Genomic DNA, 26,895 nt, shown 5'->3' with positions numbered 1-26,895 from the left:
GGAAAAGAACCGAGTGGCAGTCTTTGGCATAAAGGTATATTCCCAACAGCCAGGTTCTCCCGACAGAATGTGGGGGTGAAGGAGAAGACAAGACAGCCCCAAGCCCTGGAGTGAGCTGCCGGAAGGCTGGGGTGGACATTACTGGGCACAGCAGGGGGCTGGGGGCGGTGAGGCCAAGTTCGGCCGGAAGGGGGACTCTGAGAAGCTGGAGGAGGGGGTGGCTGGTCTCCGGTGTGGAATTGGCTGCACTTCCAGCCCACAGGTGCGCAGAGCCGTGGGGCTTGATGGGGGTTGGAGAGGAGCTTTGGAGGGGTGACGGGACCGGTGCTGGGGGCTGGGAGGACGCCCGCCAGGTCAGCACAGGTCACCGGGCCTCTGTGGTGCCGCTGAGTGAATGAGTGAATGAGCACGTGCTCTCGCTCTGATGGCGCTCGAGTCGGCAGTGGGGGAACGAACGTGGCTAATAAAGCCCTCCGGTAGGAACAAGTAGTACCTGGGACCCGTTGTCCCTATTACATGAACACTCGGGGACACACGGCCGGCAGACCGTCTCTTCTCTAACTCCTAGGAACTCACGTTGACTTTGATTTACTTTGTGGATAAGGAGAGGTGTACCCCCCCCCCCATTGATCTCCTTTCATTTGTAGGAAGCTTTTAATCGTTTCTAGCACTGAATTAGGAGCTACGTATTTGCACCAGCTTCCATCCAGAGAAGGGGCCTCACGTCTGTCTTTTGTACAGACCCCAGCATAACCTGAAGCCCAGTCGTTCAAACTGATTTCTGAAACCCGCGGGCGGGCCTGGGGACGGCGTGAGCTCTGCGGCCGCCGCCTTTGGGCTCAGTGGAAACACAGAGCTAGTGGTCCAGGGTCCGCACGGCAGTGGGTGGGGGTGGGACTCTGACCCCCGTCAGGTCAGAAGACAGGCTCGCCCGCTCCCCTCTGTTCTCCACCTGCCTTTCGTTCCCTTCCGTCCCCGAGAGGTTTAAGAGAGAAAAGTTTAAGCTGGCCCAAAGTCACTTTAGAAAGCATCACATGGTAGCCTCTAGCTCCCAGGGCAGGCTGCCTCACACACAGGGCTCAGTGTCCCCTTCTGCAAAATGGGCTTAAAGGCGGGGCGCCTAGGTGGCCCGGTCGGTTAAGCGTCCAACTCTGGATGTCAGCTCAGGTCACGATCGCACAGTTGGTGGGATCGAGCTCCACGTGGGGCCTTGCGATAACAGCGCGGAGCCTGCTTGGGATTCTCTCTCACTCTCTCTGCCCCTCCCCAACTCATGTTCTCTCTCTTTCTCACAAAATAAATAAACCTAAAGAAATGGGCTTAAATTTAACCCAAGGAGTAAAGAGTCTCTGGGAAGCATGTAATGATGCTCAGTTGGGGGGGGGGTGCCATTACCATTACTATGTTCCAAGGCAGCCCCGAGGGTCCCAGTGGGCTCCCCTGAAAGCTGGATAAGCCACACAGATGCCCAGAAGTAAGCCCGAATCCCAGGCTGTCCTGGTGGAGTCACCTACAAGACTGACGACAGGTGGGCAGCAGGCATCACTAAGCGGTCCTGCTCCCCTGTCCCACCGGATGCCAGCGCAGGAGTGGCAGTGCCGGCTGGGACCCGCCGTCCTGCCTGTCTAGGGCCCCAGCGTCCACCTCTCCAGCAGGTCCTCTGTACCTGCGCTTGGACATGATCAGATGCTCACCAGCTACCACGTGCTTGCTCTGCCCTTGACCCCAGTGGAATTTCTCCTGGTCTGTGAGCCACAGACGAACTTGCAGAATAGGTGTGAGGGGCGGGGGGCGGGGATCAATCCCTCTCTGTCAGCTGGCCATGAGTTCAGTCACTTGCCCTGACGCCCAACTTCCTTGTCTGACTGCACACGCGCACACACACGCACACACACACCTGCTCGTGCTCCGGTACGGTGTGGGGCACACACATAGCAGGTGCTACGCGGAGCCAGCCCTTTACTGTCCCAGCCAGCAGGGAAAGGGCTGAAAGATGACACTGAGAACGTTCTACTTTGTGTCCTTCAAAAAGTTGAACGCGGTCCTAAAGGAAAGAGTGTCAGCTTAGATGTTTCTCACGGATCAGAGCAGGCCGGCAGGGGTGGTGTCGGAGGGCGTCAGGGAACGTGGGCGAATAGCTGAAGCTCTGACGACGGCAGTCCCCTCGCAGGCGGGGTTCCATTATGGACGCTGTTCCGTCGCGTCTCTCCGCTGGACTGAGCGCAGCACAAAGTGCACGGCAGGCGGAGGAACGTGACAGCTGAGGTGGAGGGAAAGCGGGGGCCCCGGGGTCGCTCCGTCCTCTTCTGACAACCCCCCTTCAGGGCCGCTGGGTCATCACGGGTTTCTGCGAAGCACAAATACGTGTAGGAGTGGCTGTGCACAGCTGGGTGTACACACAGACATGTGCGCACAGGCATGCACACACGTGCACACACATGAGAGCGCACACAGGCACACAAGCGTGGGCACACGTGCACAGACATATGAGCACGTACACACGCACAGATGCATGAGCGTGTGCAGACGTGCAGAGGAGTGCACTCATGCAGACACACGAGGGTACACACACACAATACACATGAGCGTGCACACAGATACAGATGTATGATCATGCACAGACACAAGCGTGCACACACGAGCATGCACACATGTAGACACATGAACATGCACACACACGCGCGGCACACGTGCACAGACACACTAGTGTGCACACACAGGCACATGAGCACACACACATGCAGACATATGAGCACGCACAGACACACGAGCGTGCAGACATACGAGCACACACACACACAGACACACAAGCACGCACATATGCACACACAGGAGCATGCACACAAGACACATGAGCGTGTGCACATGCACAGGCATGCCAGTGTGCATACACAGACACGAGTGTGCACCTAAGACACACGAGCATGCACACAAGCACAGACATACAAGTGTGCACACACAGGCATATGAGCGCACACGTGCACAGACACACAAGCGTGCACACGCGAGCATGCACACACGTAGACACATGAACATGCACACACATGCAGACACACTAGTGTGCACACACACAGGCACATAAGCACACACACATGCACAGACATATGAGCACGCACAGACACGAGCGTGCACACATATGAGCACACACAAGCACGCACATATGCACACACGAGCGTGCACACAAGACACACGAGCGTGTACACACGCACAGACATGCCGGCGTGCACACAAGACACACAAGCACGTACACACAGACACATCAGTGTGCACACAAGACACATGAGCGTGTGCACACGCACAGACACACAAGTGCGCACATAAGACACACGAGCGTGCACACACAGAGTGTACACAAGACACATGAACATGTAGTCAATCCCCTTGGGGGTTTTTATACAACTTGTCTACCTCTGTTTCCCCAGCTCTGAAGCTGGGTCAGTGCCACTGGCCTCTCATCAAAGGGGGTGAGTGGACGGAAAGTATCTGAAAACTTAAGGCTCGGAAATACAGGGAGGTTTTCAATCCCTGTCGGCAAGTTTCTTATTAATGGTTATCAGCCCTCCGTCGGGGACGGCCATGCTCCAGCCACAGTCCCGATGCCTCCTTCTGGTGAAGGTGGGGCCCGCGGGGCGCCTCCGTTCTTTGTCATTGTCCCTACACATGGCCCCGTCCCCCCGTCGGTGCGGCTTAATGACAGCCATATCGCTCCCATCCCCGTCTGCCAGCATGAGGCTCACACAGTTAGGGACAGCCTTATCCCTGTATTGGGGTATCGCTATCACGAGAGGCTTTGAAATCCTTTTTAAAAGCTGGAGTCCATGGAGAGAATAAGTCACCGGTGGGAGGTGGGGGTGCAGAGCCATCTGGGCCTTGACTGTGACCACTGGCACCCACTCATCACGTCCATCCCCAGGACGTGGGCGTGGCCTTGAGGTCCCAAGAGATCAGCTTTTCTGAGCTGTGACAGTGCCATGTTTGTGACGTGCCGCTGGGGTCGCCTTGACCTCTCTCCCACCGACCCGGGGACAGCCTGACCCAGCATCTGCACATGCGGTTTGCTGAATGACCTTTACAGCACCGGTAAGCCGGTGGGGCTATGAGGACAGTGTTCTCACTGTCTCCTGGACACTCCCTTCCCCCGAGTGTCCTGTTTCGTGGAGGATCCCCTCCCCCTCCCCCGAATGTCCTGTCTCGTGGATGGTCCCCTCTCCCTTCCCCGAGTGTCCTGTCTTGTGGAGGGTCCCCTCGCCCGAGTGTCCTGTCTCAAGGATGGTCCCCTCCCCTGAGTGTCCTGTCTTGTGGAGGGTCCCCTCCCCCGAGTGTCCTGTCTCGTGGATGGTCCCCTCGCCCGAGTGTCCTGTCTCGTGGAGGGTCCCCTCCCCCCAGTGTCCTGTCTCGTGGAGGGTCCCCTCCCCCCAGTGTCCTGTCTCGTGGAGGGTCCCTTCCCCCGAGTGTCCTGTCTCGTGGATGGTCCCCTCCCCCGAGTGTCCTGTCTCGTGAATGGTCCCCTCCCCCGAGAGTCCTGTCTCGTGGATGGTCCCCTCCCCCAAGTGTCCTGTCTCATGGAGGGTCCCCTCCCCCCAGTGTCCTGTCTCGTGGAGGGTCCCCTCCCCCAAGTGTCCTGTCTCGTGGAGGGTCCCCTCCCCCCAGTGTCCTGTCTCGTGGAGGGTCCCTTCCCCCGAGTGTCCTGTCTCGTGGATGGTCCCCTCCCCCGAGTGTCCTGTCTCGTGAATGGTCCCCTCCCCCGAGGGTCCTGTCTCGTGGATGGTCCCCTCCCCCAAGTGTCCTGTCTCGTGGATGGTCCCCTCCCCCGAGTGTCCTGTCTTGTGGATGGTCCCCTCGCCTGAGTGTCCTGTCTCGTGGATGGTCCCCTCCCCTGAGTGTCCTGTCTCGTGGAGGGTCCCCTCCCCCGAGGGTCCTGTCTCGTGGATGGTCCCCTTCCCCGACTATCCTCACTGTCTTGTGGATGGTCCCCTCCTCTGAGTGTCCTCAAAGTCTTGTGGACGATCCCCTCCCCTGAGTGTCCTTTCTCCATGGATGGTCCCCTTCCCCGAGCTGAGACCCATCCCTGGGTAGGCAGAGACCCTTATCATCGGTGTATTCTGGTACCTTTAAGAAACCGTGTTCAACTTTCCTTTAAATTTTTGCTGGTTTTACTGCACTTGTCAGTTTATCCCTATTTTCTTTGCTCCGCGGTCTTAACGTCAATCTGTAAATCTGACAGGCCTCAGGAAGCAAGGTCAAAGCTTACTGCAAAGCTGTGGTTGGCCACTCCCTTCCTGCTGTTGGGGTTTCTCTGCGTCAGGGATCCGCGGTACGCTGACTGCCGGTCAAAGGAGTCGCCAGCCTTATCTTTAGGGGAAACAGAGGCACGTCAGCAGGTGTGCAAGTGAACAACAGCAGGTGTGCAACAATTCAGTCCGATTCTTTCTTCCTTGCCTTGGAGCAGTAAAGCCCCACCTCACCAGGCCTCCAGAGACTGCCACGGCCTCTCCTTTAGTTCCGTGATGTGACACGGGCTGCGGGGGTCTCAGGACCCCGCCCCTCAGAGGGAGGCATTTGGGGTCACACCCTAGTGAACTGTTTGCGTGCGTGGCCACAAGCGAGCAGAGTCCAGGGGTGGGCAGGCAGCCCCCCTTCCTCTCTGGCAGGTGTGGCGTGGGCCCCGCCTGGCACACTGCACCTGTTCCTCGGGGGTGTGGGGGGCACGTCCCCTCTTCCCAGCCCCGAGTTCCGGGACATCGAGGCGGCAGCTTGAGATCAGCCCCGGGGGAGGTGTTCACACCATGGAAATCGGCAGATGCTGCAAAGGGTTCTGGGTGGTGGCTTGTTCGTTGGCAGGGGGCTGGCGAACCCATCCATGGTTCCGTGCTGGGCAGAGGGCGTGTGGCCTGGCTTTGCCACACGTCCCTGCTCTGGGACCAAACTCCACCGAGGGAGTTGCTAAGCCAGCAATCCCAACTCCGGGGCGGTGAGGACACACGTGGCCTTTCCCATCTGTCACTGCAGGTGTGGGGACCTGTGGCCCGCGCGGGGGTGGCCCTCTGGAGACGGTGAGAAGCCCCCCGCCGGGGCTGGCCGCGGTGGCAGGCGAGCAGCCTCGCCTGTGCCGTTTAGACCCTAAAATGCCCGTCGGCTTTAGGGGGCCCGGCGGCGAGGTGCCCTGGGCTGGGACTGGTGAGAGGCCTCTGACCGACAAGGGGCTCATCGCTCGTCCCCCTGCTGGAAACGTGGGCCTCCACTTGGGTTGTAGCCTTGAGACCTGCTGGGAGCGCCCCCAGCGTCAGCGCACCCGGGAACCTCCCGCTGGCCCCGTGGCAGGTGGTGTCTCTGGCAAAGTCCGTCATGTGGCCGGTGGCTCTGAGTCGGGGATTCGCCTCAAAGGACCTTGGGACCTACCGTGTCTCTGGACTGACCTGCCTGTGTCTGGGGAGCTCTGGGGCGGAAGGAGGGGGCCGGCACGGAGGTGAGCTGGGTGCAAACACGGACGCTCAAAGTCGTGCCCGAGGAGGTGGAGGAGAACGCCCTGGGAGGAGGCACTGCACTTGGCCTGGAAGGGCTTTGAAGGCGGAGGCGGGTGGGAAAGGAAGAGAGCGCCCCAGGCAGAAAGCCCGGCCCAGGCAAAGGCACGGAGGCGTGTGTTTGCACCGGGCGCTCTGAACCCCACGTGTGGCTGTGAGGTGTGTGTTGTCCAGTGTGGAGCAAAGCGCTCCCAGGGCTCCTGTGTGGGACAGGCAGCGAGGGTCTGGAAGCCCGTGCTAAGTAATCCCACCCATTCTGTGGGCAGGTGGGAGCCAACGATTGTTCCGGAGCAGAGCAGAAGCGGAAAGAGAGCTTGGGCTGGGACCATGGCTATGACAGGGCTGTAATGATGGGGTGGTGAGGACAGAGCTCAGATGCAGGGATAACAGGGGAACGCCACGGTGGCGAAGGGACTCAAATGGCAGTGGAGGGACTGGACCCTGATGGGGGGAGGGGGCCGCTTTCTTCTGGTGAACCACGCTCAGGCTGCAAGGGGAGCAACGGACAAGTATACGATTCCCCGAGAGCCCGGCCACGTGCTGTGGATGGGGCAGCCAGGCTTTCCATCCTGTTCCATCTGGAACAAAGTTGATGTCCTAGTCACCATGGAGACATCAAGGGCGGCTAAGGTATGTTCTGTGCTTTGCATAAGGAGGTGGGCGGGGGTTGAGCACAGCATTAGAGCAATTCACAGGGCAACACCCCCCCCACCTCTGCATGCTCAACCAGCAAACTCCAGTTATCCAGAACACCAACCCACTGGAGTGCTCCCCGACGGTGGCCGGAGTGGCCCCGGGAGTGTCCCAGGCACAGGGACATGGGATGCCGTGTCCCCCGGATTATACAGAAATGCAGAACTCCCACTGGCCACTTTCACGGCCCTGAGCTCACCTCCCAGGCCCACGGGGACCGGGGAAGCCACTAACCCTTACCTTGACTTTTTGGGGGATTACTGAACTTCCTTCTCAGAAGGTAGGGTGCAGTCATCACCTGGAAGAAAAAAGAAGTCTCTGGGCTTTGCGAAATTGCTGTAATTCTCAGCCACACTGGGAGCCAAATTTGGACTTTTTATCATTCTTCCAGATTCTAGAGAATCAGGTCAGCCGTCTCCTGTTCTCAGGCAGCATCTGAAGTTTCGTCGTATTAAAATACATGGTGTCGGTACACAAAGCACCAAACGCCAGAGTATAAAAGAGAGGTTTATGGTTGTCAACTGTGGGTGGACAGTAGGGAGGGCACACGTCTCAGCCGCGCAGACCTCGGTTCACATCCAGGCACCACCCCCACCCCCGTGGTGTGGACGACTTGGGTGTCCTCTCTGGACTCATCTGGAAACCGGGCCAGCGCCCCCTTCTCGGGGACTCTGGAAGATGAACTGTTCCTCACGGCTGGGGGCCCCCACACCTTCCCTTCTGTCCCACCTTCCTGTTGACTGCCTCTCTGCCGGGGGATCGTCCACTCCCCGTTTTGCCCCCTTCGGGCTCGAGCAGTTGGCCTGGCTCCCCTGGAAATCTCCCTAGAATCTGGCACCATGGGATTCTGCCTGGCTCCTTCCGTGGGCTGCCCCTGGAGACCCACTGCAGAGGCCTTCGGGGCCGGGCTTCCCTGGGCAGATCGGGAAGGATCCAAGAAGAGGGAGGGAGGTCAGGGCCGGGAGGCCTGGGCTGAGACCCCCTCCGTCACTTACGGTCTGCGTGATCTCAGTCATAGATGTCAACCTCCCCGAGCTTCTGTTTGCTCATTGCTATGACAGGGTGAACACCAGTGTCTACTCACCAGCTTTGTAAACGTCACTTGGAAGGAGGGGAAGAATGCTGTTCCCAACTGTGAAAAGCTACCTGGTGTCACCGTTAAGATAAACAGAAACGACTGGATGTTCCCTACGGCTCTTAGCGGGTGGCAGGCAGGGCTGGGAGCAGGTACCATACTTTCTGGGGCACTGGGGGTGGCACCCGCACCCCTACACCCAGGAGATCTGGCTCCCTCCCAGGCCGGCCCCTCCCCTGCATGCTGCAGCTGTTAATAGTGCCATCGTCGCCCACGGTCCTGGTCCCTGGGCCACTGCGCGCGCACACACACACACACACACACACACACACACACACACACGCACACACACACGGGCTTCTGCTGCTCCCGCCGCTGAGTCGGCACCTGCCTCCCCTAGATGCGGGCCCGTCCCCAGGCCGCTGGAACCCACCGGCCTGCGCGGGGCCTGGGAGAAGAGCCCAGAATGGATGTCGTCCATGACGGACGGGCCCTGCACAGGAGACTGTGCTGCGTTACTCCGAGCTGAGGACCCCTTGCGTGGGGTCTGCCACCGTGGGAGGTTTCCTTTGTGTTTCCCTCTCTGTCCCACCTTCCCGCGCCCCAGCTGGGTGTTCCTGGGTTTCCCCAACAAACACGTCAATGCTCACCCTGTCTCAGCACGCGCCTCTGAGGAAGCCACCCTGAGGGGCCGGCCGAGAAAGCAAGCTCTGTGTGGCTCAGCCCCACCACTCCCTGGAACCTTCTGGAAAAAGCTGTGCCGACCTCTTACTCTCGGAACGACACATACCTTGACCTCATCCAAAGGCTCTGCGTTTGGATCCTTAGGAGTCTGGCCCAATCTCCCAACGAGTCGGGGAAGGAATATCTGTGGAGGACGAGGAAGAGGCCTGTACCTGATTACTGCTTATCTGACCCCTGTCACAGGAGGGCTAGAGGCCGGAGGGACCGAAGGACAGGATGCCTGTTCTCTGTAAACACTCGGCCCGTCAGCAAACCACCCCCCCCCCACACCCCCCTGCACCACCCCTGCACCCTGCCAAAGTAAAACACAGAGTGGCTGGTTAGTTTTGAATTTCAGACAGATGTCGAATAATGTTTGTTTATAAGAATGTTTCAAATATTGCACGGGATGTACTTACACTAGAAAATGATGTGTCCTTTATCTGAAGTTCAGGTGCACTGGGCGTCCTGTATCTTCCCTGCAGTGGGACCTAGGGCCCTCCCCGGCCCATCCTCCGCTGGCCTGCCAGGTTTCCCCGCTGCTGTGCCCCGCCTGGAGACCCCAGCTGGAATCTGGGGAGGAGGCCGTTGGCCCCAGACCTGCCCTGCCGTCCCCAGCCGTCTGCTCCCGTCACACCCAGCTGGGCACAGACCTGCGGGCTCTGGCCCCCCGCACTCACCGGGAGGTTGGACCTCCGCTGGGGCCTTCCCGAGGGTCTCACCGAGAGCCCGGCAGCCTGCAAGGCGGCAATCTTGGACTTGATGTTAGAAACCTGGGGGACAAAGGACAGGCACACGGACGTTATTCTGATGTGCCAACCCAATGTCCCAGCCCGGGTAGGGCAGCTGCCGATTCACTGATTTCGTTGTCTCCCCTCAAGAGGCGCTTCCTGGGGTCCCGTTGTCATTCATCTTGCAGGGCCATCGGGAGGGGGCTGGTGTTCCTTGTAGGTCACCCCAGGCAGGAGCAGGGGGGCTCTGGACCTTTTCTGGCACATCAGGGAGCTTGGCTCCCACAGGGATGGAAGAAGCAGCAGTGATCAGGGACCGTGTCACCGCAGCCCTACGGGACGGGGCTACATATTATGGGCAAAGGCTTGGCTGGCGTCGGGCAGAGTCTGCCTTCCTGGCATCATTTCAAATCACCCCCCGACCCCAGCTCTCACACCAGCCAGAAGAAACTTCTGGAAACAGAAACAAGGCCCCATTGCCCCTGTTCTGATCCCTCCAACAGCTCTCTGGAATCTGCTCTCCTCTCAGACCTGCCTCGCACCCCCGCCCCCTCGCTCCCTCTGCCCCAGGCTCAGGGTTTCACTGCTGATTCCTGAACATGCCAAGTCCGACAGCACCCCAGGACCTTTGCACGTATGCGCTGCCTTCTTCTTGTAACATCCCTTCCTGAGCAGCCCACCTGACCGCTCTGCCGGGCTACCGTCACTTCCTGCCTGCACGGCTCTCTTCGTGAACTGAGTTCCTCCATCATTGGCCTGTCCTCTGTCCCCACCTGCTACAGGCGTAAGCTCCATGAAGACAGAGGCCCCATCTAAGAATGTTACAGCTGTGTCTTTTGTGTTCTACACAATGCCCGCCACATTCAGGAGTTTGAAAACTGTTTGCCAGGCAAGAAGGAATAAAAGAATACAGTCCTTGGGCTGACCTGACCCCTTAATGTCCACAGCTCTGGGGACGCACCCCATCCTCCTGGGCCTGGAGAGCACTTGCTGATGAGCAGAAGTGCTGGCTCCCCTTGTAGCCTGAGGGGGAGACCCTCTCTTCCCTGCAGGCCCCCAGGGGGAGGGCAGAGCCGAGCCCGGTCACCTCGCCGTCTCTGGGAGGCCCCGGCTCTGCCCTTCGACCTTTGTATGGTACGGACACAACCCTCACCCAACTCAAGCCCTGGCCCCGTGCTCAGGCTCACAGGATGTCCCTCGGGTGACAGTCTGGTCCTGAGCCCCAGGGCTGTCCTGAGCCTGCTTCTAGAGAAGCCCCTCCTCCTGGGAAGCCCTTCCTCCAGCATCTTCCTAAGGGCGGAAAACCCTGCCTGCCTCTCTCCAAGGCAAACGGGATGGCGGCCAGGGTAGTGCACTGGGTGATTCCCCCAGAAACCCCCGAGCTCCTCTTCTGGAGCTCGGGTGGACTGTCCACGGCTGCCAGACCTTCAGGGCCCATCACTATCCCTCCTGGGGAGCCGCCCGCCCCTGGGGCTAGTGGCTACCTCACTCTCCACCTGCTGAACCTCGGAGGCCGTCACGGCCACTCTGTCTTCCAGCTCCAGCAGCTCCTGGTCCGTGGTTCTGCCGGGCTGCATGAGTTCCTGAGGACCCCGGGGGCTTGTTTCCTGTCTGGACATTTGGCCCGCAGCCACGAGCACCTAGGAGAGGGGAGCACGGAACATGACCACCAGCGGGAGAGACCGCAGGGCTCTCCCCAAGACGGGCCCAGGCTTACAACACTCTTTTCCCCTGAACTCAGAGCTGATCGGCCAGTGGGGGCTGGGTCCCCCGTGCAGCTCTTGCTGGGGCCCAGTGCCCACCGAGGGGGTGGCTTCCTACCTGGGGTGGGCCAGTGGCTTGGTTACAAACCCTTGACTCCTGGCCCCACCTCTGCCCAGGTCTTGCCAAGCGCTCGGGTGGCCTCACCTCTGGGGCTACCCCGGGGAGGTCCTCGATGGAGGTTTTCCTGTTCAGTCCTGCCTCTTCCTCCTTGCTCCCCTCCTCCTCGGACGAGGCCCCCTGGTCACTGATGTGGCTGGTCATCTCCTCCAGCTTCCTCTTTAGGGTCTCTTCTTCTCTGTCGGCGTCTGTGGGCTGGTGGCCGGTGAGATGCTGAAATGCACAAGCGGGTCTGTGTTCAGTTGGTCCCCTGTGTGCACCGTGCTCAGAGGCAGGGCTCTGGGAGAGGTCTCCGTCCACGCTCCAGAAGAGCCTGTCCGCAGTGCCCGTGCTGGGGGGCCAGTCCCGGCCCTCAGGAAGCAGGCTGTCAGGGTAGGAAGGCACTCCCAGCGATCCTGCCACCACCCACGCCAAAGACCCACGATTTGTGAACTAGACATTGAGCTTTCCTTCGTGGACATTTTCACCACGGGAGGACGCTTCTTCCCTCTAGCCCCAAATCAGGTCCCCAAGCCGAGGGGGTGGCCGGGGGACACAGTCCGGTCTCACCAGGCACCCATCACGGCACAAATTCCTGAGCAGCGGAAGGCCAGCTAAGGCCGCCATCCGTGTCGTGAGCTGGGAAGGGTAAGCACGAAGCCCATTTTGACACAGAAAGTTCTGGAACACCAAGAGAAAGCTGGGAGTGATCCCAGCAGAGAGGGTAAGGGGGTGAGCACAGCAGGGGAGGTGACAAATTCAGCAAGACCAGGAAGCTGCATCTGAAGGGCGTCTGACACGGCCCCGCCGCTCCCCATCCGCACAGGAAGGCGCCAATGAATTACGCCAGGTTGCTTGACCTGAAAGTCGTCAGCTGGCCAGAGCCGGGCTCACTGTGGGCCAGGAGGGACCACTAACAACCTGAAACAACTAAAAACACAACTTCCTCGTCCCCTGAGTCAGCAGCCTCTTGAGTCACCAGAGTCTCTTAGCTCCCAGACCAGGACCCGAGAAAATCAATCCTTCGGTTTTCCTCCAAGCCCAGCCTCCGCGTCCTTCCGGCCATTATCTCCCTCCGTGGCTCACCTGGTTTTAAAAGGGACATTTAAGAGGCACTTGTGGAACAGGAAGGTGCTTTTGCTTTGTGGGGCAGGTCATTAGTTTGGTGTCCACGGGCCCCAAGCAGCCAAAGCTGCCCGGAAAAGAGCGGAAAGGTGAGTGACACAAGGCAAAGGTCTCGGTTAGGACTCGGTCTGAGTCTGAGTGGCGGCTGGTGACGGAGCCCCCCTCTGGTGGCACCGGGTGGCCGGAGGCGCGATCGATACGGGGGAGGCGGGGGCAGTGTTCACAGACAGCTCGTCTCCCCGAGAGCAGCGTGCGTGGGACACGTCCTGCCACCACACGCCCCAAGAAGAGTCCTGACGCCATCATGGTCTAACGTCACCTCCAGAGTGGCAAAGAGAGAAAAGCACCCAAGACGAGTTGGAAAGTTCTCATCTGGGGCTGGGGGGCAGCAGGGAGCCACGGAGAGGCCGGAAGGCCGTGGCCGGGATCTGAGGGCCCAGGGCTGCTCTGAGCAGGGCCCTGGCGGCATCCGGGCTCCCGAGGCAGGAGGAGGTAGGAGGCGTCCAGGACAGCGTGGACACACTAACTGTAACACCACTCTGGTCTTCCATCTGGTGTGGACGGCCGCCGGCCCCTTCCCGGAACCCCTGTGGGACGCCCGCTTCTCCGGCACTCGTGAGGGACCCCCACGAGGCTGGTGTGGCCTCGTCCTTTCTGCCCAAAGCAGCAGCTGCTTGGCTGGCGGCCTCCGCCCCTGTGTGGGCTCCAGCTGTCGGCCTTACCACGTTTCGTGGACACATACGGACATAAAGCTCGGCACGGACGCCTGGTGCTTTCAACTCGGAGGCAACAAAACCAAAATTCGCAATTTATAAACACAACGCAGACACAGGCCGTGGATTAAAATGGAACCACCACAATTTGGCACCCGTGAGGCTTCTGCGGGGAAACCGAGTCAGAGTCTGCAGCCTGTGTCCAGCATCAGGGGCCTCGAGGCTGGGTTTGGGGAGTGGGGGCTTGCACCCCACCACGGGGAGGGGTGGGGGTGCATGCCGGGGCTGTGGTTTCCCGGCTTTCCGGATCTCAGCCCCACGGAAGCGCCCTTCACACCCATGCTGGCCTTCTCTTGGCGTGAGCAATTCTTTACAGAAGGCCTTTCCTGAATATCCCTCATCCAGAAAGTCTTGACCTTGAATACAGGACAGAGACAGGCACCAGAGCACAACAGGACATGCCGATGAACCCCAGGACGCATCATGCTCGAGGACTCTGGGCACCCCAGGGCGTGTCTGTGAGTCTGGGTTCAGGAACAATGCTCTGGGGGCAGGCAGGCGTGGGGGGTCCTGCAGCGGCTCTCACACGGTCCCCTGAAAGAGTCTGTCCCAGGCTTTTACCCACATGCCGGGCCCCCTGCCCTTTGCACCAGCTCTGTGAGCAGCCGGTTGTCTTCACGTGAAGATTCAGGGGAAGGGAGATGCCGCTCAAAGTGGAGTCAGTGAAAATAAGTGAAGACAGGAAATTCCAGAGATGAGCTAGAGGAACGAAATGGGGGATAATTCAAGGATTCAAGGAGGCACAAAGGACGGCCGGCCCTGGGAGGGCTAGAGACCAGCGCGTGTGTGTTCCTGCAAGTTCCCACAGTCGTTAAATTAAAAACTGACTGAAAGGAGGCAATTCTAGTCTGTATCCCACTGCCTTCTGATCCGACTCCTCTGCCCGCTGTGGTCCTGCCACACGGGACGGTCCCTGCCCTGGCCTCACTCCCCCCTCCACCACCATCCCCCCCGGCCCTCCCGGGGCCAAGCCTTGGTCTGGTCAAAGGTCACTTCCTTGAGCCAGTGTTTTCCTTGCTATTCCGTAAAAGGGGGTTCAGGCTCCAAGAAGTGTGGGCCACTCTGGGTGCAGAATGGTAGGTGGCTTTTCACTACAGACCTTCTCAGGGCCTTTCACACCCTGCCTAGCTCAGGGCAGAAGGGGGGGCGGGGGTTGCACTGCTTCCAGAGACGGAAGGTGAGCACAGGAGAGCTTCCAGCCCATGCTTGTAGGACAGTTCTGGGTGACATCCCAGGAAGGGGAGTCAGCTGTGACTCTGGAGAGGCTGAGTTCAAAGACACCATGTTTCTGTCCTGCTGATGTTTTTTAGCCCCATGAATTTTACAACAAAAAATGTACAGTGGTTCCTCAAAACCAGTGCAAGACAGGACTCCTTCTCCAAGTCTGCCGCTGTTTTCGGCAGATCATGTCCTGGGGCTCGGCAGCGAGAGGATGGAGGTTAGAGGAAACCCTGACCTTTCCTACATCAGCCGAGCCTGGGGAGCCTGGGGACAGTGGGTTCAGCAAAGCCCAGGCCCTGCCGGGCAGCTCCATCCGTCAGCGATGGTCCTGGGCAGCGCTGGTCTACCCACGGCCAGGACTCAGCCCGCCGCCGTGGAGCCTGTGGCTGTGAGTCAGGCTCCTCCTGGGTCGTCCGGGTGCCCGGAAGGGGTGAGGGGCCGGGGAAGGCCCAAGTCCCCTGCGGAGCAGCCCCTCCCAGCTCGGGCCCCTCGCCTGCCCCTACCATCTGCTACTTGAATTGCAGCGACCGCAACTGTCCTCCACCGTCCTCTTCCTGCCTTTTCTGAACACGCTCAACATCTGCTCAGTCTTTCCACCTGGCGGCCCGGAGCTCAGTCCGTGGGTGCCCGGAAGGGAAGCTCGCCGGAGGCATCCCCGCCCCCTCAAACCTCCCTGGGGGAGGGTCCCAGGAGGAGCTCCGTGCCATGCATCATGGTGCACGGGAGGCTGAACCAGCACTTATCCTGGCTCCTGCAAATGTGCCTGAGACCGGCCTGGGCTGAGCTACAGTCCGGAGTTCTCCATCCCGAGTGGGGGCTCTTCTCCTACTCAACCTGCCTCTGGGCTCCTCAGTTACACAACGGCCCGGCCTCACGATTTCACCCGTAGCAGTCGAGACCTTATCAGGATCATTGATGAGTCTTTATCAACCTAGCGGTCAGGAGGGCCTCATATAAAGCATTGTTGCCTTTCCCCCCAGTTAAGTGTACCTGCTCAAACCGAAATCGGTGGTCTGTAAACGGGATCATGGTTTGAATTCCGTGAAGGAAACCTGGGTACTCACAGGAATCTTGTCACTGATTTTATAAATCAGGGCTTGCAGTGTGAGTGAGTCGCACTCATTCAACAGGCGCCAAGTGTTGTAAGTTACGTTTTCTTAAAAGCTGCATAAAGTCTGCTAAAGGTATAGATCGACGGATTATTTCCTCCTCTTATAAATGACATAATGCTTAAAAGGGTGCATAGTAAACATTTTCATCACAAGGAATCAAGTACTGGGACACCTGGGTGGCTCAGCTGGTTAAGCGTCCAACGTCGGCTCAGGTCATGATCTCACAGTTCGTGGGTTCGAGCCCCGCGTCGGGCTCTGTGCTGACAGCCCAGAGCCTGGAGCCTGCTTCCGATGCTGTGTCTCCCTCCCTCTGTGCCCCTCCTCCACTCATGCTCTGTTTCTGTCTCTCTCAAAAACAAATAAACGTTAAAAAAAATTAAAATGAATATCAGAAGCTTTGATTCCTCTGCCGTGACTTGGTGTGAAGGTAAAAAGCCTCCACCACAGCGACAGCAAGAACGAATCCGTCCCAGCTGCCTTACCTGGCTCTCAGCCGGGGCGCAGTCCCTCCACGTGAGGCTCTGGGAGGCCACACCGTCAGCCCCGGTGTCCTCGTCATCGGAGGTGCCTTCGTCAGCCGGGTACCGGGAGGAGAGCCGCTCACTGCTGATGACGCCCGGACCTTTGGAGTGACAGTGGGTTCGAATTATTTGTGGTGAAAAGCCGAAAGCCGGTGGACACGTTTTTCCCAATAAGAGGTCAAAGAAACCGAAGACGTGACCGCCGCCCCCTGAGGTCAGGGAGCGGAGTGCCTGAAATCGAAGTAAGAGTGGGGCTCGTTGCGTGTCCTCTCGCAAGGAGCTTCAGGCCCCTCGCGGTGACGCCCGGAGAGGAGGAAGCCAGGTCCGCAAAGCAGCAGGCGGGGGATGATTACAGCACACCCCTGTCCACGTGCCTGGAGGGTGGCACGCGTGGGTCCTGGGGAGTTTCCCCGAGCGGAGGAGGCATCACAAGTCTTTCCACGTTGGGCACTCCGGGCCGTTTGTCATGCCAGACTCTTGGAGGGCAGGGACCACCTGGGTGTCCGGCCGTGCTTGTCCTGGGCTCCAGCCGTGGGGGGAAGCTCGCCGTCCCCACCGCCTCACCCACGGCCCCAGGCAGCCTGGACGGCACCACACACGGCCACGCGAGGTGCGTTCAGGGTCGACCAGCACGGAGGCACGGCGGGAGCGGCTCTGCAGGGCCCCACGGGTGCCATGAGCTCTGCCGAGAACCCGAGTGAGCCTGGGGAGAGGGTCCCCGAGCTCCAGCGAGACTCCAGTGCAGGGAACACGCAGGTTTTAGCCTGGGACACCGTGTGCTGAGGGCGCCTGGACTCCGCCCACAGTGAGATTTCGAGCCGCTGTGTTGGTGACGATTTGCTGTGTGGTAACACTTAGCGGACACGACCGTCTCTTTTCCGCCTACAACCGTGCCGCGCGTTGGGCACGCGCCCCTCTTGGCGACGAGGAAACGGAGTCACGATGGCTAAGCGGGTTGATCAGGTGGCAGCACATCTCACCTCAGGTGATGCACCTGCAGGCCGTGATGTGCTCCCGACACAACGCGGCCGATCAAACTCCAGTACGTCCCGTGAGCTGCTCCCCGGTTAAGGGACGAGGTGCAAATCGTGTGTTAGCATCGGTCAAATAGAGCAACTATTGGTCAGGAACGCCGGGGCTGGAGCTCAGCGCGGACGGTCTCCCTCGGCCTCTCCTTCCCCGCCCGCCGCCCTGGGTGCTCGGGGAGGTCAGGGATCACGGGGCAGGGGAAGGGACACCATGTCTGTGCAAGTCCCCATCCTACGACCTGTTCAATATAGATACATTTATTCACTGATTAGAGGGAACAATGCCTCCCAAATGCCTCCCGCGTCCTAATCGGCCTGCAGACCATGAGATTATGTCCCTGTAATATAATGAGAAGGGAAAACGGACAAAGGACCTATTTCCTGGCAGACGGTGTGTTAACCACATTTCCCCGGCAGCTGGCCCCACGCCACGGCCACGTGGGGGCTCATTAGCAGGAAGGCTGCGCGGCCACCGTGATCTCATTTGCTGCGACATCAGTAGGGGGTCTCAACTCCTGAACCCACACGCCCACAGGGCACAGGAAAAGACGGCGATTCAGGATTTCATTACGAAGCGAACTGTCTGACAACGAAATTACACTGAGCAAATCCAGGTTCTGGGCATGTACAGACCTCCTGAGTCACAGCTGGGAGCCAACGGTGGGCCAGGGGAAGCAGTGCCCCAATGGAGCCTGTGCCACCGTCCCCGAGTGTACCAACCAGCCCCAAGTGGACTCTTGGTCCCCAAGTGTACCATCGGTCTCCAGGTTTGGAGCTGCCCTGTTCTTTGGTCAGGATTGTTGGTCCAGGTGACCAGTGATCCTAATCATTTTAGGGAAACGTGCGTGTCCCTACCCCAAGCCAGGTCCATATCCTCCCTAAAAGGCGTCAGGGTTAGAGCTGTGTGGCCAGTTGAGGCGTTAATGCTGGGTATTCTGAGCATTGCGAGAGAAGCACCCAGCCTGGAGGAGGCCGGTGTTGATGGCGTTAGCGGGGACTGGCCGTGCTGGACAATCACGGGGAAGGAAGGAGTTGCTACAAACCGGCCAGTGTGTCTGCAGGAATCAGGACCTCGAGGCAGGTCTTTACTTCCCCTCCCCCACCTGCACACCCCAGCCAGGGCACCTACCGGGTGTGACAGCCAACCCCAGGGCTGTTGTGCAGGACTGTCTGGGGAAGCGGGGCTCAGTGAGGGTGTCCTGTCTGGCAGCTGAGAGGCTGTCTGTCTGCTCTTCTGGATGAGGGTGGCGTCCAGGGGCACCGCCATCAGCCTCTTCCAGGACCACGGCCTCCTGGGAGGTGTCCTTGGCACGGGGTTCACCTGTGAGGGCCTGAGCACACAGGACCCCCCAGTTGCGGGACGTTTCACCAGGAGGGGGCTGCTCCTTGGCATCGGGGTCTTTCCAGTCCCGGTCTTGGGGGTGTCCAGACATCATGCGACTGACCGCACACTAGACAGCCATCTGCTGTGCCCCCTTCCAACTCAGTTCCCTTCGATTTCAGAAATTCTGCCAAAACCATTTATTGCCCACTCTGTATCATGTGTCCATGGAAGGCTGGGGCTCCCGATGCCCTGACCCCTCATCACACAAGGGAACTGAAACCCATTTGACAGCCTTGGGGGCTCTGACCCTCCTAGAGATGGAACCCTTGAGAATACGAATGGGGAAGTTATCTTTTTTTGGGGGGGGGTGTATTTTTCTAACTGCGTGCACCTTAATACTCCTAGAAGGCCAGGGGGGCAAGAGTGAGTGCGGACAGGGCTCCCGGGTGGCCCCTTGGCTGCAACTCCAACACTCTCCCTTCCTCTCCCTTCCTCAGGCGGCAGAGGGTTCTCTCTGCTGTGCCGTCACCCCAAGGGAACCAAGGTGCTGAGGACTTCGGGAAACCACGTGCCCCAGCCCCTTTCCAACTGGAGGGGGGCAGGAAGGAAGCAGTCCTCAGGCCCTGGAGGCCACGGGAAACGGAGACAGCAGCGGCTGGTCCTGTGGCCAGAGCAGGACCTGGGGCCCAGAGACCTCTGGGGTGCCGGCTCCCTGCCCTGCTGTCCTCTCCCCCAAAGCAGTCTGCAGATCAGCCGGGGCAGGTGCGTCCCTGCCCCAGCTCTGGCCTGGTACCTCCAGATGGATGTCCAGGCACACGTCAGGCCCGGACTCCAGGGCAGAAGCCGTTCTCCTGGCCCTCCCAAGTCACGGGGTTTCTGCCTTCTGGGATAAGCAGCCAGTCCGAATTCCCTCGGCCCCTTCGTCTGTCCAGCCTTAATTCCCATCCTGCACTCCACTTGCCCAAGCTGCCAGCCCCGTCTCTGCAGAGACCCTGGGCCCCCTCCCCAACTCTCCCCTGGCCTGTTGTGCCCTGATACTGGCCATGGTCATCGGACTCCTTCCCAGAGTGCCCTCCCCCACCTACCCCCCGGGGGCCCCGAGTGGCCGGAAAGGACGGGGGCAGAAATGAGAGCCCACTGACCTGCAGGCTGTCTGTGGCCATCGGGACCGGGGACAGATACGGGGGGTGACCGCAGGACTGAGTCGAGCCATCAGAGTCTGCCTCAAAGTCCAAGCCGTGAATGGAGAGGCGCTTTTTCTGAGCAGGTGTAGACACGGGCAAGAAGGGGGGAGTCAGGGTCAGTCTGACAGAGAGGACGGGGGCCCCCTCAGTCCTGGGGTGGGAGCCTCCATGGGCATATGTCCACCTCCCGCACTAGAAACAGACCCAAAGGAGCTCCAAGGCCGCGCCAAGGGGCCCAGAGCGCCTTCCCCCGATCCTGCGAGACCTGCTTCCTCAGCATCTCCTAGGGGAGCAGGAGAGGTATCTAGCTGCTCAGAAGTACTGAGGACACAGGCCCCGGAGCACCGCGGCCCTAGGGTGGGGGGCGGGCAGGCAGTCTGCTTGAGGGCCGACAGGTGCCTCTCTCCCTTGGGAGGTGTCTGGGGGCGGGAGGAGGCTCAGACAAATGAGAGGCACCTGCCGTGGGCGTGCAGAGGCGGGGAAGAGTTCCATGCTGTTCAGATGAAGGGCATACGTCTACTGAAATCCTCCCTCACAATGATCTTGATCCTTTAAAGGTATTGTATAGGGAATATTCTAGACACTGGCTAGTGCTCTTTAAGCTCAGGATGAGGCAGGAACACAGTGTTCTCACTGTAGACTGGCCGGACGCGTCCAGTGTCATATCTCAAAGACCCTGGCCTCCTCCCCGTGGCTCCATCATTGTCCCCCTGCCCCAGCCTGCTCCCCTTCTGTCATCCCACCCAGATGCTTCTCTATCACCAAAAATAACTGAAAAATAAGTTGCTGTTCTCAAGACAGAAACAAACACCAACAAAGGCAAGGCTCGTGGTTGGCTTTTAAACAGAAGCAAAAGTGTTCACAGAGGGGAGTCTAAAGGGGCCTTGCTTCCCTCAAAGATGCAAAGGCCGCCTTGGGAGACACCAGTGCGCCCTCTGGGACCCCTGCCTGCCCTGACAACCTGACACGCGGGCCCCCGGGGCCCTGACCCGCGGGCCAGGCAGGCTTCGCAGCAGGCTCTGCCTACCCCGCAGCCTGCCCCCGGGGTTTCTGATGGTGACACCACATGGTGAAAGCATGCTCTCATTTGCTGCTCAGTGTCTCACGGACCGTCTGGGCATGGCAGAGGGGGGCAGGCTCTTCGTGCTCCTGCTGGAGTGGAGAGCACTGAGATTTTTAGGAAATCTGAGCCCAAGTGGGGGGCTCCAGGTGGGGGAGGGGCGGGGTGACTGGGGAAGACTTACTTTGCTCCCAAGGGGTTGGGCCTGGGCCACTGCGTCCAGTTCTCCATCCTCTTCTGTCTGCTCACTGTCTCCACTTCCCTCTCCAGGGCTTGGCTCAGGCCCACCTGCAGTGGAGACCGGCATGAGTCCACCCAGGGAGGGGAAGATGGGGGCAAACCATCCATCCACCCACCCATCCATCCACCCACCCACCTGCTCATCCATCCACCCATCCCACCTGCCCATCTACTACCCACCCACCCTCCTACCCATCCACCTGCCCACCTGCCCATCTACCAGCCATCCACACACCCATCCATCCACCCTCTACCAGCTGTCCATCCATCTACCATTCACCTATACATACCACCCACCCACCTGCCCCCCCACCTACCCATCTATCCGTCCCACCTGCCCACCCACCACCTATCCACATCCCCATCCACCTACCTACCCACTCATTCATCCGTTCTCCATTCATCCATCCATCCACCCATCCATCCACCCACCCACTGTGACACTTCCAGGCAAGGCCATCTGCTGGCCTTACAAAGACCTAGCCAAGCATCAGTTAGAACTGGTCTGAATCTCAGCAGAAAGCTATTATTCTGCATCAATTTTGTCGAGGGTCACCCTACAAACCCATTCATCGGCTCCCTCTTGGGCAGTCGGAATCACTGATGTTTGTGGTGGGTGAAGGAGGGCTCTAGCTACGTCATGTTTTCTCAGATGGACTGCTTCACCCACAATCAGTTCATCTGCTTGTCTGCAGGCGTCAGACACAATTGGGACGGAGGTGAGCCTCAGCCCCGGGGCTCCCACCCCTCCTTTCTCGGCCCCCCAGACGCCCTGTTTCACTTGAGCACCCAGGTGGCCCCCTGTCAAGACCTCTTCCCCCTCTTCTCCTGCTCACCCTGGCCCGGCCTGCCCCTCTAGGCCGCCAGAGCGGGATCCAGGAAATGGGCCCTGGGGTGGATCACCCGCCGTCTCTCAGGGGCCACAAGGGCCGGCACTGGGTGCTTAGGCCTGTGGGGCCAGGCCCAGCACGTGCTGCCCTGCATGCCCCCACCCGGTGTCCCGGCCCTCAGCCCCTGGGCCTTTGGGTGCGGGGAGGTCTCATGTGCAAGCAAGCAGTGAATTGCACGTATCTGCGAGCGCCCTGCAAGCCTTTCTCTGCCCCCCTCAGAACTGCGCAGCCGGCAGCCTGGGTAATTATTTTCGCTTCTCTGGGCAGTGGCAGTCTTGAGGGAATGCACCCCAAACTGCCAGACAGAAGACGGAGGGACGAACTCTATCTGCACCACGGGAATGTAGAAGTGCTTCCCGGAGGCCTGTGTGTGTGTGTGTGTGTGTGTGTATGTGTGACATCCTCCCCCTCCCCAGACTGAATATGGAGGCCCGTGTGTGTGTGTGTGTGTGTGTGTGTGTGTGTGTGACACCGCCCCCCCCCCGACTGAATATGGAGGCCCGTGTGTGTTTGTGTGTGTGTGTGTGTGTGTGTGTGACATCCTCCCCCCTCCCCAGACTGAATATGGAGGCCCGTGTGTGTTTGTGTGTGTGTGTGTGTGTGTGTGTGTGACATCCCCCCTGCCCCCCAGACTGAATATGAACAGGATCTCTGTGCCCCTGTTTGTTACCAACTCCTTCCATCCCTCTCTCCACCTGAGACAAGGGTTTGAGCGACTTTAACCCATCTCCGGAGATCGAGTCATTCTTAATAAAACCCAAGGAAGAGATTTCTCGACCGCTCTTGATAGCGGGGTGGAAACAAAAATAAAGCCATGTGAGCATGAAGGACTTACTGTGGAGGTCAGGTGAGTCACGTGCCCTGTCAGGCAAACCTACAGCCAAAGAAAAGCCTCTGAGAAACACAGACACCCTCCGGAGACTGTGTGTTGAAGGATGGGGTTTCCTGTCATTTCCTTCCTGGCCCTGGGACCGTCTCCTGCAGCATCTGCCCATCCTGATGTGGGGGACTCGGGAAAACACCCCCATTGCTCTGCGGAGCAGAGCACCCCCCCAGTGGCTGAAACACCCCCATTGCTCTGTGGATTCCCTGGGAGAAGACCCCCCAGTGGCCCCCACCAGCTCACCAGTCATTAACTTCAATTGTTTCTATTTTTTTTTCAGTTTGACGGCTTAAAAAACCCCACAAAGACACAACCTTCCTTCCCTGCACCCTCTCTGACTCAGTGTGCTGGGCTCCCAGGCGCCTAGGAGGGAGAATGCACCCTGGGCATCCCTCCGGGGGAGGGGGGGACCTGAGAGACACCCCTCACTGGGGATGGCAGCCACTGGGAGCCGGGGTTCCTGTTGCCCCACAGCGCCACCTGGTGGCCCTCGGTGGTGACTACTTTGAAACTGGCAGGTTACTTGGGGTGTTGGCCCCAGCAGCTGGGGACGCCGGCCGGGCATCAGAATCCCCACAGCCTTTCACACAACACAGATTCCTGAGCCCACCCGGCCCCTGGAAATCCGCACCTCTCAGGGTGAGGCCAGGTCCCCAGGGGTTCTAACGCGGTGGCCTGCGGTTTCCTCTGTGAGCAGGGCCGCCTCTGGGCTTGAGGGTCTCAAATGCTTTGCGGCGTGGCTTTCGGCCCTGCTTCCTGTGGTTCTCACCCGTGAGCCCTGTCAACCTCCTTCACCTGCCAAGCCGGCTCCTGGCTGACCAAGGGGGCGTGGGGTCATGGGCTTTACTGATGGGCTCCAGCCTGAGACACAGATACGGCCTTGAGAAGCAGTGGGAGGGCAGAGGGAGATGAGGAAGGGCCTTCAAGGATTGGGCACCTTCCTGTGCCACCTCGGTCACATCTGTTGTCTCGGCATAGTTACCCAGAAAGTCTCCTTTTACTCATGAAAATGTTCTTATTTGAATGATTCATCATATGCCTCCCTCCCCAAGAAGCCCCCTCACCCCACGGTCCACTGTTCCAGGAGCTACAAGTCATTCCGAGTGAGGGTGCCTCGGGGTGGTCCCTGTCCTAAATTCACGAGTGTGCTAAGATGCCTCAGAAACACCTCAGTGGACGCCCAAGCACTCTGGGGGTGGCTGTGCCCAACTTCAGGTCCTGCCTACCAGCGTGGGGCTTTACAGGACACAGACACAAGTAAGACCTCTCCCCAGAAGGCCTGGGAGGAGACACCTCCAATCCAAGCAGCACAGAACCTGCCCCCGATGTGCCTCCTGCCCTAGGGCCCTTGCCTCTCGGTCCCTCAGATGGAGATATTCAAGACGCCCAGCCTGCCCCCCCCCCTCCCCACCCCCAGCCTGGTGAGCTCTCCCAGCCTGAAGCCTTGGCCAGGCTTAATGGCAGAGCCTGGGATTCAAGTGGCAGCGAATGACAGCGACAAGGCATGCTCCCTGCAAACACTGCTTAATCATCTCCGCTCAAGTCAACCTTCCAAACTTTAACCTTCCCCTGAAATGATCTCCCTTTCCAAACACCTTAAAGGTGGACAAGACAGGTGAACATACCTGTCAGGTTTGGTGTAAGATCACAGTATGGATTTCAAGTTCATTATGAAATAATACTTGCGGGGGGGGGGGTGCCTGGGGGGCTCCGTTGGTTAAGCATCTGACTTAGCCTCAGGTCATGATCTCGCAGTTTGTGAGTTTGAGCCCCGTGTCCGGCCCTGTGCTGACAGCTCAGAGCCTGGAGCCTGCTTCGGATGCTGTGTCTCCCTCTCTCTCTGCCCCTCCCTGCTTGTTCTCTCTCTCTCTCGCTCTCTCTCAAAAATAAATAGACATTAAAAAAATTATTAAAAAGAAATGGGACTTCCAGGTGCCTGGGTAGCTCAGTCAGTTAATCATCTGACTTCGGCTCAAGTCATGATCTCCCTGTTCCCGAGTTCAAGCCCCACGTGGGGCTCCGTGCTGACAGCTCAAGCCTGGAGCCTGCTTCGGATTCTGTGTCTCCCCCTCTCTCTTCCCCTCCCCCTCTCATGCTCTGTCTCTCTCTGTCTCAGAAGTAAATAAACGTTAAAAAAATGAAATAAATACTTGGATTCAAAATATGAAAACACACCATTGAGTTAGAACTAATTTCTTTAAGTCTTGATAAACACCCGACTCCCAGGGAATGTGTGTGGAAAGAGGGAGTCTCGGCCCCAAACCAGACGCCCAGGGAGGAGGGGTCTGGAGAACACAAGTGCCTTATTATTCGATTAGCCACTGAGGTTCAGAATCTTTGGCTCTGAGTTCTCAACCTGCTAGGAAGCACTGGAAAAATATGACTTCAAAGAGTGGGGGGGTGTCAATAGCATGCAGGACTTCCCAGGGGGCCAGGCCAGGGGGGTGCAGAAGTTTGCACCACACGAAAAGCAGCCAGTTTCACAGAAAATACCCGAAATGCACGGACAGGTGCACACACACACATTCCGAAGGATCTGCTGGGTCCGGAAACATTACGACACACCTGGGAACAGAAAAGAGCCCCCCCGAGACAGGTACACTCCTCACCTCCACCCTGCAGCCGCCCGCACAGGGACCGGATCACTTTGGCACTCCCGAACCGCTTGAAGCGGGCTCTCAGGTGCCCGTAGTACCACTCCAGAGAGCCCATCTTCACAACCCTGCGGACACACGGAGCTCAGGCCCACGGCCCCGCCCACCCTTTCTTCGGCCAGCCCCTCTGAGGGGACGTGTCGGGCCCTGAAACCCACAGGGTCACCTGGACCCCAGGCACCCGCCCCGGCTCACCTGGCCAGGTGGCAGGGGTCACAGAGCCAGCCCTCCTCCTCCGGGTGGGCGTGGCTACAGTCTTGGCAGGTGAAGAGGTGACAGTCCAGGCATTGCCTCTTGGGGGCCACGAGGAGCCGGTAGGGCTGCAGGCAGCGGGCGCAGTGGGTCTCATTCAGGTGGGCCGCATCCGAGAGCAGCTCCCTCTGGGAGCTCTCTTTCTTAATCCTGTCCTTCAATCCCCTAAGGAAGATATCAGAAACAAGAACTACATTAGACACCTTGTTCTTGCAACAGGTTTTACATGCCTGCACGCGTGTGTGTGCAAACACACACACACACACACACACACACATTAATAACTTGGCAGTGAAGAAACCCTAAGAGGCCCTGGGACACCACTTCCCGTGTTGAGTGACACGGACTGCACTTCGCCGATTTCCCTCTCCCCACTCTCCGTTCAAACACTCTGGAAGACAGGCACACACACGAAACTCTTGTGTCAGCTTGGAAAACCAAGAGAGCATGGCTGAGCGCTGGTGGCATCCAGGGTGGGTGATGTCATCCACTGACCACGGTCCAGACACAGCTGCGTTGACAAGGTAGACTTTGCCTCACAGAGACAAGTACAGGCACCTGAAGCCAGGAGGGGAGGGCCAACCCTCCTCTACTTCCACTTGGACTGTATCTGCATCAGTCAGAAAATCTAGAGGCCACCCTTGTGCCCCTCTCCTACTGACTGCCCGTCATTCTCTATCCAGGCAGAACTACCTCCCAGCACGGCAGGAGGAAAGATGAGGACATGCGAGGCACCGTGCATCCCAGGATGCAAAGTCCCCTGAAATAAGAGCCCCAGGGGTGGTGGCTGGAGACGGACAGTGCCAACTATGGGGGAAGGGACAATTATACTCTGCCTCAGATTCTCTAAAACATAACTTCTCTTCTTCATAGCTGGACAGCAGGAAAGGAGAGAAGGGGAGAGCCCGTGCTGGTCCAGCACAGTGACCCCAGCTGGCTCCTGCCGGCTGCAGGGCAATCACCCTGACCCGGAGCTGCACAGGGAGGAGGTGGGCGGAGCCAGGCCAACGCACACAGGATGCTCA

General features: G+C 59.0%; 1 protein-coding gene across 5 annotated transcripts in view; it reads right to left on the bottom strand.

Moving 5' to 3' along the window:
* MLPH (melanophilin) overlaps positions 1-26,895 on the bottom strand; it is a 46,373-nt gene that overhangs the window by 1,985 nt on the left and 17,493 nt on the right. For 3 of the 5 annotated variants that reach the window (XM_042995796.1, XM_042995797.1, XM_042995795.1), the window contains 14 exons: positions 25,814-26,035; positions 25,574-25,686; positions 22,917-22,955; positions 21,136-21,239; positions 19,850-19,966; positions 18,513-18,714; positions 16,317-16,456; positions 11,652-11,837; positions 11,228-11,383; positions 9,693-9,785; positions 9,080-9,157; positions 7,455-7,512; positions 5,252-5,352; positions 1,261-2,347 (listed from right to left, as the gene is read on the bottom strand). In XM_042995796.1, the coding sequence (XP_042851730.1) occupies positions 2,321-2,347; positions 5,252-5,352; positions 7,455-7,512; positions 9,080-9,157; positions 9,693-9,785; positions 11,228-11,383; positions 11,652-11,837; positions 16,317-16,456; positions 18,513-18,714; positions 19,850-19,966; positions 21,136-21,239; positions 22,917-22,955; positions 25,574-25,686; positions 25,814-26,035 (1,636 nt within the window). In that variant the 3' untranslated portion in view covers positions 1,261-2,320. Of the gene's footprint in view, positions 1-1,260; positions 2,348-5,251; positions 5,353-7,454; positions 7,513-9,079; positions 9,158-9,692; positions 9,786-11,227; positions 11,384-11,651; positions 11,838-16,316; positions 16,457-18,512; positions 18,715-19,849; positions 19,967-21,135; positions 21,240-22,916; positions 22,956-25,573; positions 25,687-25,813; positions 26,036-26,895 lie in introns of those variants that run through there. The other 2 variants (XR_006221034.1, XM_042995798.1) reach the window with 2 other exon arrangements.

The sequence above is a fragment of the Panthera tigris genome, chromosome C1, assembly GCF_018350195.1.
Source record: "Panthera tigris isolate Pti1 chromosome C1, P.tigris_Pti1_mat1.1, whole genome shotgun sequence".
NCBI lineage: Eukaryota > Metazoa > Chordata > Mammalia > Carnivora > Felidae > Panthera > Panthera tigris.
This window is presented reverse-complemented; position numbering and strand designations above follow the sequence as displayed.